The 16,685-nt window shown below is 40.4% G+C and overlaps 2 protein-coding genes across 6 annotated transcripts in view; one reads left to right on the top strand and one right to left on the bottom strand.

Annotated features, from left to right (window-relative positions):
* RARS2 (arginyl-tRNA synthetase 2, mitochondrial) overlaps nucleotides 1-10,190 on the bottom strand; it is a 29,382-nt gene extending 19,192 nt beyond the window's left edge. The window contains exons 1-7 of one of the 2 annotated variants that reach the window (XM_084202334.1): nucleotides 10,130-10,190; nucleotides 9,432-9,505; nucleotides 8,704-8,809; nucleotides 5,811-5,894; nucleotides 4,382-4,479; nucleotides 3,168-3,223; nucleotides 1,549-1,632 (exon numbers count right to left, since the gene is read on the bottom strand). In XM_084202334.1, the coding sequence (XP_084058460.1) occupies nucleotides 1,549-1,632; nucleotides 3,168-3,223; nucleotides 4,382-4,479; nucleotides 5,811-5,894; nucleotides 8,704-8,809; nucleotides 9,432-9,505; nucleotides 10,130-10,168 (541 nt within the window). In that variant the 5' untranslated portion in view covers nucleotides 10,169-10,190. The remainder of the gene's footprint in view (nucleotides 1-1,548; nucleotides 1,633-3,167; nucleotides 3,224-4,381; nucleotides 4,480-5,810; nucleotides 5,895-8,703; nucleotides 8,810-9,431; nucleotides 9,506-10,129) is intronic. The other variant, XM_084202335.1, reaches the window with a different exon arrangement.
* A 191-nt stretch (nucleotides 10,191-10,381) lies between these two features.
* Nucleotides 10,382-16,685, top strand: part of ORC3 (origin recognition complex subunit 3) — a 35,462-nt gene continuing 29,158 nt past the window's right edge. For 2 of the 4 annotated variants that reach the window (XM_084202703.1, XM_084202704.1), the window contains exons 1-3: nucleotides 10,382-10,508; nucleotides 12,869-12,923; nucleotides 14,659-14,756. In XM_084202703.1, the coding sequence (XP_084058829.1) occupies nucleotides 10,485-10,508; nucleotides 12,869-12,923; nucleotides 14,659-14,756 (177 nt within the window). In that variant the 5' untranslated portion in view covers nucleotides 10,382-10,484. Of the gene's footprint in view, nucleotides 10,509-12,868; nucleotides 12,924-14,658; nucleotides 14,757-16,685 lie in introns of those variants that run through there. The other 2 variants (XM_084202706.1, XM_084202705.1) reach the window with 2 other exon arrangements.

A 16,685-nucleotide genomic window follows, 5' to 3' on the forward strand; every position in this document is an offset into this window, starting at 1 on the left:
TTGCCACATTCTTTATACAATAGCATAGTGATAAAATTATGTCTAAGAGGCAAACATGAATGAAATATGCAAGGATGAAATTTACTCAATTTTTGGTGAACCCATTCTGTATTCAGTTCTTATGAAACAAATCATAAGTGAAACAAAGCTCTGCTATAAGCTACAGTTTCATGGTATCAGCTACAGAAACATGATCAGGAAAGAAACTCCAGGGGATATAATTTAATAAAGAATGTTTTATGACCAATCTCACAGTCCTGAGAATGTTACACTGCACTGTCTAAAACCCAGGAACTTAGTCTAGAATGACAACAGGTAGAACTGAATGTCTTTTAGTTATCTACACTTATGAATCTGAATATAAAAATGGAGTGAAAGTAGGGTACTGACTTGAAATTTTTAACCCAGTTCTGTTCAGAAAATTGATTCCTTGATGTCCCCAAAACCAGCAGTATCATTGAAACTGGAGGGGGCAGCATAAGGGCTGGAATAACCAGAAGTGACCGCTTGACAGACATTGCACTTTGTGCTTGCCACTTAAACATCAATTAATGGACAGTTTCCAGAGCCTAGTGCAAAAGAAGTGGGGATTTCTATAGATTTCAGAGGTGTACCACGTTTCAAGAATGAAGAAGTGGGCATGACTGTCTTTTTTTAAATGCCTAAAAATATGCCAGAACCAGCTTTTTGGGGGAAATTAGAGAAGGAGAGGAGAATATAGATCAATTTGAAATGCAAGATTAACAACAGAAGTCAGCAAAGCTGTGAATGCTATGGATGGATCAGCTGCCATAACAGAGGGACAGCTATGGATCCAGCAATGGGACATAAATGATCTCTGGTGTGGCAATAAATATTAAGCCATGCATCCTCAGGCTGCACTTGAGAGGACTTTTCAGTCCCCACTGATCTGATGATTTCAGAAGAGATGGGGGTGCCTATGTGTGCATACTGCACTGATAGTCTTCCAGCCCCTACTCACTTGCACATTCTCCATCTACACACCTCTCTTCAGCTACACTTTAAGGGGAAACTGAATATTTTGGGGAAAATGTAGGGATATCTCTAAAAATATCTCTCTGGGCCATAATGCGCCAAAATGTGGTTGTTGTGGAAATTAATTATGCCCTATGAATAATGAGAAAAGGAACAACAACAAAAAAACCCAAAAAACCCCACAAACAAACAAACCAAAAAACCCCAAACCACTCCTGCCCCCCAAAAACCAAGCAACCAAAGAAACAAAATCCAAACCCAAAACACAAACTAAAACATATAACCCCCAAACTACACATTTAGTCTGAGAGAGGAGCTACTGACGGACAGTTGGATAAAATTGGTCCTGTTATTTTTTCAGCATCAGTACAGGTCATACTGCTGATGGATCAGTCTGGATTGTTTTGTTCAGATTTTTTAAGGAAATGAAACTATACATTACCCCCATGGAAACAAGATATCCGATGGGTCTACAAAAACTGAAGCTGGAAACCTAGACCATACTATGCAGTAGAAAAGGGCACAGCAAAAAAAAAAAATATTGAAACATACCAAACTGCATGCCCCAGTCACCAAGGTAATTTATTCTCACTACTTCGTGTCCCAGCGCTACTTTGAGATTTGCTATAAAATTCCCTGGTAATGAAACAAAAATTATATTATTAGTCAGTTGTAGGTAGTCTCTCACCCCTATGGAACAGTTTTCTGGTTTTTCCTATTCAAAAATGAAGAGGAAAAGCAATCAGATGGAATACTCCACAGGATTTGCTAAAACATCTGACAACTGAAAGTGGCAGCAGTAATAGTAAAAAGCAAGTTCCTTTCTGAGCAGGAAAAGAAAAGAAAAGCTATGCATCTCAATAGTGCCACAAAGTGTCTCACACAACAGGGACAGAAACATACACAGGTGGATGGATGTACATGCACATATTGCAAAGTATAAGATCACAAATGCCACAAATAAGTGGCATTATACATAATTCCATCACAGTCAGGCACCCTCATATCAGTTTAGGCAAGCACTCAAAATTCACAAACTGCTGTTGATTGTGATGCTAAAAAGAGAACATCAAGTCCTGAATCTCCATAGACTGCTGGAGCACTTCTGAGCTCTGCACTTGACAGACTATGCTCCAAACTTGCCATATCATATAAGGACATACAAATAAGTTCCAGCTGCTCTTACAACAAAAACCCTTCATCTCTCTCCTGAGCTTAGTTATAACCTTAGAATTACAAAGAAGAAATACCCACATCCCTTCCTCTATTTTCCTGTGCTTTAAGGGTACCTTTTAATTACAATTCTGTTGTAAAGGATGCAGAAAGCTCTCTTCTTGTATTGTTATAACACCACATTATAGCTTGCAGTTACTTCCAATTCCATTCTCTGTAGTTAATTAATTGTCTTACTCTGGGACAAACACTGCTCTACAGAACTACTTCTGAAAATGGTTTTTTTTAATGTAACAAAGGATCCAGAAATGGAACATTAAAAACCCCAAAAAAACATAATTTCACTCAATTATCTGTCCATGGAAGAAGCAATTACTTTACATAATTAATAACTATAAATTATTAAGTATAATTAAAAACTGATACATTATTAAGACACACAGATTTTGTAGGATCTTCTGCCACAACCTACTCGTTTTTATTGTGAGATCAGGAAATGAGGGACAAATACAGTTTTCCATATACTATTAGAGCACTGCAATAGAAATTTATTAATTATTCTATTAGAAATTACATCAACTGTCTCAGTAATACTGGCATAAAGTAATTAGCATATAAAAGCAAGCTTTTTGCAGGACAGCCACCAAGACAATGATCTGAACTGCTCTGCAGTCCAGTACAAGTTGAGAATTTAAAATTCAAAGGACTCTCATAACACCTCAATGAAAACTGCCTTGGGTGTCTTTGAAAACCAATTTTAAGCTACTTCATTTAATATTCACAGTTGTAAAACTATATTATGTGTGACTTAATAAATCTGCCAGCAACACACCACGTTCTTTTCTCCCCTGCACAATGAGCAGAAAGGTTTTAATTAGCAAGTGGAGCCTGATGAGGCCACTCACATACGCGAGGAGGGAGATGTTAGCAGTGCTCCCCTGCCCAGCGAGGCAGGCAGACAAAGCAGCCCTCCAGGAGGCAGGGAAATCCACACTCACCTACTATGGTGGAACGCAGATGTCCTATGTGAAACTTTTTGGCAATATTAGGGGAGCTGTAACAGATTTTAACAAATAACGTTTGTGCAGTGGACAAAACTGACAGATCACCAAGTTAAAAGAATTCAACTTGTGCATCTAGAAGAGCGGAAATAAAAGCTCCATTTTCAAATTTTCCCATAAGATTCCCTGATTAGCTTCTGTCCTAGACAGCAAGTTCTCCTATCCAACCAGCTTCCCCTCCAATATCAGTTAACAGACAGTGTTGTGGTTAAACCACCCCACAAACAACAAAAAAATCTAACCAAAGCCCAGTCATGCTGGTGACAAAGAACCAAAACAATCTTCTCACTTTTTACAAGTTTTGGACATAGGGATCCTTCTCCTCATGTCTTTTCCAGAGATAAACCAGGATGAGAGATTTTGTGTACAAGGATCAGTAACCAAAATCACATCTTTTCAGCAATGCCCACCCCCACAAAGAAAAACAACAACAAAAAAAAAAAATCTCTACACATTTGTTTGCCCAGATAACAAAAAAGAAAGTTCAGCTATGAAAATCCAACCTCCAAATTAAAGACAAGTTCTTACTTTCTATGACTATCGAAGCCTGCACAGGGAATATTACTCAACAAAAATATTTATACAAAAAAAAAATTGAGTTAGCCTCTTATCTTTCCATGAGTAGGTGACAATCAGCAAAATTGCACCGGAAAAAGACTTTGGAGGCTGCAATTAAGAAATACCTGCCTGCTTTAACAAGTCAGGGAAGAAGGTATTAAGGTGCAAAAAGAAATTCATTAGCGCCTGGAAATCCAGATTTTGTTTCTTCATAACAAAATAAAAAGAAGCTTTATTAAAAATGGAATGCTATTATGTGCAAAATGAGAATATTCTTAATGGAGGGCTGTGTAAGGCATGAACTCCTTAAATATGAAAAACATGTTCTGGGAAAAAGCCTCAAATCCCTGAATATTATTTATATTCTACTTGGTGAATATAATATTATTTATATTATATTCATTATATTTATCAACTTGGTGAATATAATATTATTTATATATCTACTTGGTGTGTCAAATACAACTAAATATAATACTGGTTAATATGGTTTAACACCACAGGCACCACACTTTACAGCAATGAATATCAACCAGAAAATATCAACCAGCAGACAAGGCACTTGTCTCAAAGGACCCCTCAGATGTGCTTACCTGAACTCAATCACTGTCTTTTGTCTGGGAAGTGTAGAGAAAAGTTCACTTTTTACTCCATACTCTGAGCCATCTTTCCACACCTGCTGCAGCACAGTCTAAAGCACAATTCAAAACAAAACAAAACAAACAAACAAAAAAAAATCCACACAAAAGAGTTTCATCAACAGAAGGCATTGCCAGGAAAACGGTTTGCCAGCCACAAAGGAGACTGATCCCACATCCTTTATTCACATTAGTAATTAGATGGCTGGTTTGGCAAGCAAGCAAGGTCTCATACGCAGATTAAAATGCCACTGACATTTGAAAGCTCTATCTGATCAAATAAAAAATCTAAAAGAAATTGTAGGCAAAGTTCTGGTGAAAATTAAGGCTGAATTTTGTGAAAACCTTCTAGTGCTTCAGTGCCAAAGAAATCCAACTCTTCCACCCTAATGTGTCCAAACAACTCTTCTTTCTCTCTCCCACCTGCAAGTCTTTAAGGCCAGTATGAATGATCTGTACTAAAATATGTCTGCTTTGAAAGTCTGGAGGCTGTGAAAAATGCCTTAAAATATTCCTCAAGACAGTTTGTGAGAGTTTTGTTAGTAATGCGCTCATAGCACCAAGTCAGCCCCTACAGAAACTGAAATCTGTAAGGTCACACAGGCCAATGCACCACAGACCTAATCTATGAAGCTGTAGGAACTGGACAAGCTTCCTGAAGATAACAAAAGCCTTTAACAAAGTGAAATAAAGTGAAATCTTGCTTCATTCAGCAGAAATTTCTCATTAAAAAAAATTCTCTCATTCAAAAAAATCACTTTAAAGTTTTTCTGCAACAGCTTTTTTTTTAAGAAACAGCATCTGAAAAAAGCCTTTAATTCTGTTCTTATTATGACACCTAAGAAAGCAAGCTAGACACACACAGAAAATTGACTTATAGATCTATTCTCTAATAGCCATTGGCTTGGTTACACTGTATATGTATAGTTCAGTCAGGATATTGAGGAATACATCTTCCCTTTGGGATTTTTTCCCCAATGATTTTTTTTTTTCCCAGCAAAGTGTGTAATGAAAGATCTGCTATCAAATACTTCTATGTCAGATAAAGCCAAGAGTATTTACAAGAACAAAACTTTTGAGTTGTACACTGTAAAAACTCAAAGTAGCTGTAAATAAGCCTGCATTTTAAAGCAGAGAGAGATGAAAATGAAGAGTTATGATTAGTGAACAGTAGATGCATTGTTTCCTCACAAGAGGAAACTTTCTTGAGCCTCATTTCAAATTCTAGGTCTACATAACAAATCAGCAACCGGGATCCTCAGAGAAAACTTGTGAAGGACAATTCCACATAGAAAATATCTTCCTAAGACAATAGTAGGGATTCTATAGTTTTATACTGAGAAAAGTTATTCTTACCTTAAAGCACTTGAAGGACACCACTCACCTTTGCTAATAATTCCCTGTTTATTGTAAAATTCACTGTTCCTGGACCAGCGCTGATTGCACTCACTACTGAGTCACATTTTAGCTAAGAGAATAAAACAAAACAAACATTAAATGAAAACAAGTGAACTGGAAAACTGTCATTCAATCCACTGTGAATATTAAGCTAATTCACTGTAAACATTCAATGTTATTTATTTGTTTGTTTGAAGCAATCATAAAGGGATCATTTCACCAATGCTGTTGGAAAAGGGACAACTTTATTATTTCCCATTCATACTTAATAAGCTCTGAATACAACTTAGCTTGAAATGCCACACATATGTTCCCCTTCAGACCCTGCCTGTGCACAGTCTGTGCTTCCTTTTGATTGGGAGCAGTAGTTGAACTCTTTGTACAGACAAAAGCTGACATACATTTAATAACTTACACAGTAGCTGCCAGCACTTAACAAAAAAAAAAAAAAAAAAGCTAAGTGACAACATTCTGCAGCACCCCATGTCACAAAATAAAGATATTAAAGGCCAATTTATTGAAAATTTCATTTACAATTTCCATAAGGCACATGTCTTGAAAATTCTGAATCTGTAAGGCATATTTGACCAATACCTAATGTCAACAGAAATCTGGGTCTTCACAGGCCAAGAGCTTTGGATCTCAACCTGTCAAGTTTGAGAGTTTCTTTTTAAACTAGCTGTCTTTCATAGTCAAGAAGTTGTCTAAAAAAGGAAGAGGGATTGAAAGCATATAAAAATATGACACAACCACCTTCTCCCTTGGACAGTAACTATGAGAGAGGCAAGCTAAACTCCTGCTGAAGCTCATCACCACGAAGAGGAAATTGTACCCCCATGCTAGGTCTCCAGCTTAAACAGTGACCTATCCAGGAGAAATCATAGCTAGCTTTGAAATTCTTTTATTTTCACAAGCTCTGCTAACAACAAATTCCAATGCTAACTCCCAAGCTACGTGAAAAAACTATTTACTGTGTTGACACTGAATTTTCCACCTTACTGTTTTACAAATGGTCCTTTCTACTTATGGGGCAGAGAGAAAACAGAAATACCCACTGGACTCTCCCCACAACCTTTGTTCAGATAAATGCTTTCCACATAATCTGCCATTTGTCACGTCAATAGTTTTTAATAAGAGTGCTCATTTGTCCTCTCCACAGCTTTAACCACCTCTTCTTCAAGTGCCCTGTGGTCCTTTAGTAACCAGATGTCCCTGTGCCCAAGGCTGGGACTAGGATGCTGCTGTGCAGCACAGAAGCACTAAAAAACCTAACACAATGTCTCCTCCACAAAGAGGTAACAGTACAAAAATGAAACAGGAATCAGTCAGCCAAATGAAATCAAAAACCCATGGAAACAAGACCCTTCTGACTTTCTAAAAGACAATTTTCAGTACTTCAGAGCACACTGCTTCATCTATTGTCTCACGGCTCTACTACTTAGGCTATTTTAGGCAACTGGAAAAACTTCCATCTTTTTGCCTAACCCAAATACCTGTATTTCAAATATTGTGGCCCATTTCCTCAGAAGTGACTAAGAGCATTCTGTTGAACCTTGGGGCACTCCATCAACTGCTTTTCAGGACAAAAACCAGTAACTGCCTGCATTTTTCTGTCTCTCTGCTAGTTTTTGATACATGGTTATATTTTGCTAATTTAGACACTGCTTACCTTCTTTGGAGATGACATAACCACTCTAAACAAGTTAAAGTAAATGCATCTCATTTATTCACCACCCAATGAAAAACACCCCTTAGAGATTATGGATTGTTATTTTCCTTTGTCTAGCTGGCATAGTCTATTTAGTTTGGGGACTTATATTGATGGTCTGTTCTTTTTTACTGTTAAAATTGCTCCTCCATGGAAAGGCTGTAGAGCTAAACGTTTCAGGATTATTTACTGAGCCACAAACAACAAAGAAGGGAGGAAAACCTGCAGCTTCCTAAACCCTGGGAATGGCAGCTGTTTTTAAAATGGCACGCAAGGAAAAAAAAAACTTGTTACTGTGATGATACAGTCATTGAAACAGATTGAGAGGGAGGCTGTCAAGTCCTTGGAAGCTTTTAACACCTCACTGGATTTCAAAAGTCCTCAGCAACTTCATCCAAAACACCTGCACTGAGGAGGATATGTGAACAGATAACTTCCTGAGGTCCTTTCCAACCTGAATTATTTCATGTTTCTAGACAATCTTTCAGTTGTTTCAGAACTTTTGGTTGTGTATCTGTGCATTGTCAGTTCTCCTTCCACCCGAATCAGAATATGTATTTTGCTAGAACAGGTCCAAGACATAGATAACTTCGACAGCTCAGCAGCGAAGAATGGCATGAGAAATAGTTTAGCTCCTCACCAGTATCATAACTGGCTTTATTTGTCCTTTTTTCAGTATTAACACCCCAGCTACTGCTATTTCCCAAACTAGCACACCTGAAAATCTGCTGTTTCAAGAAACTTTCAAATCCTTATCTGATTGAAATTGAGTTAAGGCCTATTTGTCCCAGAGGCCAACTTTATCCATTGACTTTCCAGAGCTGGGTTTTGCAGTCTGGTTTTCCAAGCTACCACACATTCAACTTCTTCCTCAAGTGCTGGGCAGCAGCACAGACCTTGGCACACCCTTTAGACACCCACCCAGCTTCACCAGCACTGCTTACTTCCAACTGTTTGAAAACAGCAACTCCACAAGAACCTGAACCAAAGCTGTTTCTCCAGCCTCTGTGAAAATGCTGTGTACAATTACAGTAAGTACAGCCATCAAACTACTCTGACCCAAAGAAACGCTTGCAGAAAGAGAACTTTTTTTAATCTTATTATGCCCCTTACACCTCTAGTGTCTAAGTTCATTATTACATACACACACGTGATGAATTCATGAGCATACCCTTTCAGCAAGCTGCTGGGCTTGAAGATGCAGGTCCTGTGCTAAGCAATCCCCAGAACTGTTTTCTGTTACAGAAGCAATGGAGAGCTGGAAATCTGCAACATGCCTGGAAAAAAAAAACCAAAACCAACAAACCAACATATGAAAATTGAGAAAAAAAAACTGCTGGGGAGATTTGGCAGATCCACACTGACTCTGCATATGAGAAATGCAATTGCCAAGCATAACCCAGCCACAAATATCTGCGGATTCATTATATTTAGAAAGGTGGAAAAGAAGGCCAAACATCATTTTTGCTCTAATACAATCAGAAAGTAGGTATGGTGAGAACATCATCTCAAAGTAAACAAAAACCATGCTCATGAATAAGTAAAATTTACTTGCTAACATTACTGCAACTCTTGAGCAGGACAGTGAAAAAAAACCCATAAAACTTCACATTGGCTCTAAGAAGTTTTACATTCAGATCATCAGTGTTGAAGCATTTGCCATCCATGCACTGCCAGTAATTTGTACAGGCTTGTAAGCAATTATATTTACTTTGAGCTTTCTGGAAAAAATGCAAGGATTTAATTCAACTGAACTACCTTATAATTACATTGGTATAAATTGTTTGGGATTTTTGCCTGCAATTTTTCCCCTGAAGTTTTGTTAAGCTTTTGCAATAACAGGCATGACATAAAATAATAAAAGACAACCAACACTGTAAGAAAAAGGTAAACAACTACCGTTTTTTGGAGACAGGAACTGCAGATATGGACTTTATTAAATTCTCTGGTGGCAGATCCAAAACTTTTGAAAGCTAAATTGAAAAATGAAGAAAAAAATTACTTAAGCAAAAAGACCAGTACTGGGACCAGTAATAAATACCCACAGGGGATGCATCTTTTGCACCTGAAATCTAACTTCAGCCCAAGTAAAAAACAGCAAAGACTTCATAACTATCGTGAACACTACAATAAAGTAGAAACCTAAGAGGTATTTAAGGAGCCTTGGAAAAAAGGCAAGGCAAAACACCACAGAAAGCTGATTTTTTTATTTTTTCTCACGAAGACTCCCACCAAACTCTTCATGGACTAAAGGAGTCATGGAATGACAGAATGGTTTGGATTTGCAGGGACCTTAAAGATCATCTCGTTCCATCCCCTGCCACGTGCAGGGACACCTTCCAGAGCAGGCCAGGCTGCTCAGAGCCCATCTTCTCGGGCCTAGATCACTCTCAGGGACAGCAGCCATCCCTCCGTACCTCCCTCATCCCATCCCATCCCATCCCCAGCTGGAACCCCAGAGCGCGCCCCGGGCAGGGGTGGGGCGGGACAGCGCGCGCCACCCGGGCAGGGGGGACCCGTACTGAGGGCACGGAGGGGACACCTGGCTCAGGGGGCACTCCCGCTCATCGCCAGCTATCGGAAGGAGCCGTGCGTACCTGGGAAGCAATGCTCCTCCGGAAGGAACCTGCTGCCATAGCCACACCGCCCGGCGGAAGCTCCAAGGCCGACCCTTATCCCCCCCCCGCCCCGCTCCTTTCCGCCCGCCCCGGGGCGGGCTAGGCCGTACCATTCTCAGGCTACAGGGGGAGGAGTAGGCCATTGGTTGTGCTGGGGGCGGAGAATCGCGCGGCGCAGCGCAGAGGGGGTTGTACCACTGCTCCGGGAAAGGGGTGGGGGGCAGCGGCGCGGGGACGCGCAGGGAGGTGGGCGGTGCGTCGGGAGCGCGCGTGCGCGGGAACCCCTCCTCCTCCTCCTCCCGCCACTCTCCGGTACCGGCGGGCGTGGGGCGACATGAGCACGTGCTCCGTATCCAAGGTGAGGAGCGGGACGGAGCGGGGGGGCTCCCCAGGGAGCAGCGCGGCCTGTCCGGGAGCTGGACCCGCGGCACCGTCCGCCGCGTCCTGCGCCTGCTCCTCTTCCCTCCTCCCGCCGCTGCCCTTCCCTCCTCCCTGGTGCCCAGGCTCCGGTTGCCCTGTTCCGCTGCCCTCCCCTTCCCAAAGTCTTGCTGACTCCTCATCCATGCCCGGCCTCGCTTTGCCCAAGGCGCTGTTTGTCCTCGTCCCTCAGGATCTCGGCGTATCCTGGGTTGGAAGTGCGCCACAAGGACCATGGAGTCCAGCGCTTATCCCTGCACAGGGCAGTCCTGGAGTCCCACCATGAGTGCTGAGTGACCCCGCAGTGTCACCTGCCCGCTGCCTGCCTTCCACAACAAATCCCATTCCTACTTGCAGTAAATCTCACCTAGAACACAGCCTGGGGTATGTGGCTGAAGGTTTTGTCACTTCCAGGTGAAGTCTGGTGGCTTTGCCTCGCTTTTTCCGCTGCCCCAAAACTAATTCTACGAAGAAATAGAAGTGGAAGTGCTGTCTACGTGTAATGTTAAATATTTGTTATTGCCTTGATATTTCCGAATTGAAAGCTTTTATGTAGGCTGTGTTCAGAGCGGGCAGTAGGGATAGTGCTTTCACCTGAGCGTCAATGAGTAGCGAGACTTGAAATGTTGGATTGAAACACTTAACTTATTTCATCTCTTGCTTGGTCATGCAGTGAACAGCAGCAGTGGTTCACAGCGTGTTTTATCAGCCCAGGAAGACTCCTGCCCCTCCCATTGTTTTTCACTGAGTTGTGATATGCAGCTGCATGCCTTGGTGCGAAGCACTGTGCAGGTGATTGCTTCCAGAAGTGAAGTGCTTCCAAACAAACTTCAGAGTTCATCTGAAACAGCTGGATTTTGACAATGGCTGTTGCCTGATAGTTTTGCAGTGAATCTTGTCCCTTCACCTTGCCTCCCACATCTTTTATGTAATACTTCTTTGCAATTTTATTCCATTTTATTCTCAGCCACATTTAGTGGTGTGGAAAAGCCAACGCTTGCAAAGGATTCAGCAGCATTTGTGTTTGGTTTGATTAAGCATCCATTCTTCTTTTTGTACATGATTTATACTTTCTGTGGCCCATTCCATTTCTGCATGCAGCAGCACAAATAAATCCATAGGACACCTTCTTGCAGTGAAATTGTTCCAGAGTGTTTAGCACTTTTAGAATAACCACCACTTTTGTCCAGCTGTTTTTAAATGGTCCTTAATACATGTGGTAAAATGGAAGGTGTCTGAAGGCATCTCCAGTTCGTGAGGCTGTTTTTCTGAGAGGGTCAATATAAATGTTGGTGTTTTACTGCAACTTCTTATTTGTGGAAGAAAGGAAATAACGTGTCTGAAGTCACTCAATAGACTGGTAACTGTGATCAAAACTGAACATACCTCTGGTGTTTGATTTTCACTACATCATTCTTAATCTAGTGGTTGAGTTCAGCAATCCTTGTGTAAGCATCTCCATTGAGAAATAGGGGATTGAATGAGTCAGTTTATTTCCAGCACTTAGGTGTTTCCTTCCCCCTTGCTGCAGCACAAGAACCTCACATGAGAGTTGGGCAGCAGTCCAATAACTTTTCAAAGGAGATGAACTTCTGTAGAGAGGATGGGGGAAGAAATTTTGGATTTTCTAGAAGAAAATGAAAAGAATCTTCAAGAACTCAAAGCTTAATATTTGAGTGATGAAATAGGTCTAACTGGGAGATTAGTTCTCTCTGCAGGAATTTGTTGGAACAGAGGGTTTTATACGAACCTTTTCCCAACCATTTGTCATTCTGCTTCTGACCACCTACTTTTTTGAGTTGGGATGCAGTTCACTTTGGCTTGGGCATGTCATTTCCTTTTATAAGTGACTTAATAATGCTCATTGCATTATTCTGGACTGAGTTTTCTGTTAATCTCTGCCTCTCACCTTTTGTTTTGTATTTAACTGAAACTGTACTGAGAAGACCGTACTGATGTGTCCCCAGGGAAGAATTTCCTTTTAATTCTCAACCTCTTGGAGGTTTTGAGACATTTAAAGAATCTGCTGCTGGCCCAGTTGATGGCTGAATTGCAAAACATAGTGGAAAGATGAAAAAATTCTGAACAAGTGTGCTGGGTTACTGCTTCCACTAGTGTTCCAGCTTGAAACACAAACACAAAGGGGCAATATGTAACTTGATATTCTTAAGAGGCTGGCAATTCAGTGCAAATTATTGGTTCAATGAGCACTGAAATAAAAGAACAATAAAGTGGCCTCTGGAGCCAGTCAGATTGATGCTTATATTGAAATCTGTTTGGGGTTTTTTTGCTGTTCTCTAGGGCTGCTTTGTTTTTAAACCAAGTACCAAGAAGAGAAGATTGTCTGATAAAACAGGTTAGTGCATTTTCATATATATTTCTGTTTTTGAGAGGGGTTAATCCTGAAAGCTTCATCATATCTGATTGAGTTCATATCATGAGTTCTGTCATAGCTGGGTGAGGTTTTCTCTTACTGCTTGATTGCTGAGAACTCATTTCTTAAGAGGAATGCAAGCAAATTATTGGCTAGAGTAAATGCTGGGTTTTTCTCATCTCCAGCAATCAAGATTCTATTGGCATCCTTGTCTTGGCACTTCTTTTTACAAGAGAACTCCTCACCCCATGCTAGCATAAGTATTTTGCTAACAGGCAGACAATTCACCTGAAGGTCTGAATGAGCCATTTTTAAATGCTGGGAGTCAGAAATTATATCCCATCCTTAAATCTCACATTTTGTATTTTATATACAAAATACATTAGGTATTTTGCCTAAGTTTCTTTGGGCATTTGGCATCAACATTTGTGGCTTCTGTTGCTGTGGATAGCAAATATTTGCTATATGTTTTCTCTAGATGTGTATGCACGTCTGTTTTCATTTGAGGACTGACTCTTCTTGGCACCAGAAATAATGTATCTTAAATAATTGCTACTTGCAACTCAGTTGGGAAACTTATGTTTTTATTCCCAAGTGAAACTACTTTTATCATCATTAGAGCTGTCAAAAAGTTTGACAATTTATATGAAAAAGATGGAGAGGAAAGTAATGAGGTCAGATTTTTGTCATTGCAGCCACCAAGGCCTATGCACTTAGACCACATTGAAATTTTACCCCTTACTGGATATTATGTTTTTGTTTTTGTGATATTAGACATGCTTGGATAAACTACTAAGCATATTGTTCTAGTTAGCAAGTTTTGAGGTGGAAAAATAAATTTGACTGGACTAGCCCTAAAAGAGAGAGGCAGAGCACACAGTTTCACAGCAGTTGGTTGGAGTGGTATTCTAAAACATGTACTTGGATGTGCATCTGTCCAGTCTGGAAGCCAAGTCCTGTCCAATGGGAAGTTTTAGTTGTGGAACTCCTCTGCATCAATAGTTGATAATACTGTCACACCCCACAAAAGGCCTTTTGAGGAAATTTGCACCTATAGTTTGAGTTTTGGTAGTGAAAAAAGGAGATTATGCCTTGGTGTGTTGCCAGATAATGTGGTGGCTGGATTTTCTTCAACTAAAAGTCTATGATCTGTGTAATCAGAGTTGGTTATGTATTCTAAGTGATTTTTCTTAGGGACACAAATGAGGTGATAGGGAAAGACAATGAAAATGGAGGTGGAGGCATGTCTCTCATTTGTCATTTACAGACCTGTTTTGGGTAGGTTTAGTGCTTTAGGAGATTATGTTCATCAACTGGCTCTTTTCTAGAGATCAAACCACTGCTATTCCTCCATTGAATGGCAGCCAAGTGGACCCACAAAGCTTTCTGAAACAAGAGCAAGATGAAGATGATGATGATGATGATGATGATGTTTGTTTTACTTTAATAATGAAGGCTGTTTGCTCTGATTTAGTCTTTAGCTTATCTAGGACTTGAGATAAAATACTCTTCTTTACTTTTTGCCCACGTACTTGGGGATGGATTCTGCTTGTTCCCTTGCTTATTCTACCAAATACCAGCAATTAATTATTTGCTTAAGAGAAAAGTCATCTCCCTGAAATACACATGCACAGTTGGGTCCTTTTTTATTCTCAGGAAAAAGAGTTTTTGTTTTCATGAGCTTATTTGTACTTTCGTTTGCTTTCTGTATTTCCAGTTCCTGATTTCAGATGCATAAGCAATGATTCAGAGGATACTGAGCTACGGTTTGTCACCTGTCAGTCTTTATGGAACCAGATCAAATCTGAAACAGAGGTGAGTCTTGTGCCTCACACTAAAGTGGTGCTTTGCATTTCTAACAATGCTGCTTGCTTCTTTGTTTCTGAGGATCTTTTTGTCTTGCTTAAAAAGTGTATGGCAGTTAGTTAAAGCAATGGGAGGGCCAGAAATATTCACTGTCCTGAATATAAAGTAGTAATAATAGATGCATCAAGTACACGTTACTTGTAAACACAGAACTGTACATTTTGCCACTTCAAGCTGCTGCTTCTAAGCTTCTCTTCCTACTAATTGTCTTCTTTATTAACTCCTGGCATACTACTGTTTTAGTTCAGTTAATCCCTGCCAGCCCTCTGAGGATTTTAGGCTGGTCTTGACTTCAGTGTTCCAGAATTCATACACAGCAGCCCAGAATTCACAATGGATTTATGTGAACACAGCGGCATGGATGTCAAATATGGAATGACACTGCTGCAAATATGGCCCATTGAATTAGTATGGGTGGTGTGAATGGGGTCAGAGGTAATTTCATAATGAACTGTGGCCTCCTGACTGCTGTGTGTTACATGGCATTGCTGTTGTTGCGTCCCTATAGCCAGCTGGCTTGTATTATGGTTTGAAGAATTGCTTCCATACAGCAGAGATTTCCTTCCCTCCACTATCCAGTGTCATGGATTCTGGGCAAGTATTCATATACCTCTCCTTGCCCTTGGGCTCTATAGACATTAGGAGAATTTTTTTTCCCAAAGTTTGTTTTGGTATGTGCAGTAGAAGCCAGATGGATGTAGCATAAAATCTGGACCCTTGGGCTAAGCTCATAAATTCCTCTAATTTCATTCCTACCCTTGTTTTCTTTGAGGCTGTTAGGAGTTTTCCAGATACTTTCTTCTGGTCTTATTCCTCCTAATGGGAGACAATTCCTCCTATACTGACATATTGATATGAGCATTTTTTAAGAGTTTGAATTGCCCAAAGGCAGATTACCTGAAGTTATTTCTGCTGCTACACAGAGAATTTTTTTGGTACTGCCTCTGGTGTATCAGTGATATCTTTCCTACTGGTTTTTGAATCATCATCCTTTTTATTCTACTGTTGGCAAATGTGGAGCTGATGGTTGTTCTTACATCTGAAATAGTGTGGTAATTTAGGTTGGAAGGGGCCTTGCAAAGTCTCTAGTGTGAACTCCTCAAAGCAGCACCATCTGTGAGGTCAGACCAGGTAGATGAGGTCTTTAGCTAAGTCAGGATTTAATTTCTTAGGTGTTTTCAAACCCTGGTGTAGCAAACCTGATCCATGGCAGAGTACGTGGGAAGTGTGTGGCTTGCTGGTTTGGGCTTTTATTGTAGGGGTTCTGCTAGCATGCTAATGGAGCTTAGCAGAACAATCTCCAAAGGTTTTTCCAGGGCACTGCTGCCTGGTGATTTTTTTGGCAGGCCTTGTGCTCGCGCTGGTGTTATCCTGGTTCTCGCCTGAGGTGTTCAGAAGAGGATTTGCCCTCCAAGCCACTTCGTTGTAGAGCACTCTTGGCTTTGGATGTCCATTGTAAACTGTGCTGTGGTTGTGACAGCACCATCTGTCATCTGGTGATGACGTACTTTCATGCTTCTCACAACTAAAAAGCTGACAGAAGTGTGGCAGGAACTACCCTTTGTTTTTGGAAGGTGAATTTTGGACTTTTTTGTTTCAGTATTGCAGTGTATCCCAGTTTTGACTCCTGGTGTCAGAAGTAGCCTTGCAAATGTTCTTATGATAAATCTCATCAAGAGCTTACAGAAACATTCTTCTGCTGTGAGGTGAGAATTTGTTCTAGCAGGATCTGGGCTAGAAACAAAAAAGCAAAGTGCTTTTTTGGTAAAGGGCTAAAATACAGTAATTTTTGCTCTAATATGAAGATAATGGTTTTCGCATAACAAATAGTCATGATGAAACCTGGTGTCATGGCAGTAACTGAACTTCCAGTTCCCT

Source organism: Fringilla coelebs, assembly GCF_963513975.1.
Source record: "Fringilla coelebs genome assembly, chromosome: 3".
Lineage (NCBI taxonomy): Eukaryota > Metazoa > Chordata > Aves > Passeriformes > Fringillidae > Fringilla > Fringilla coelebs.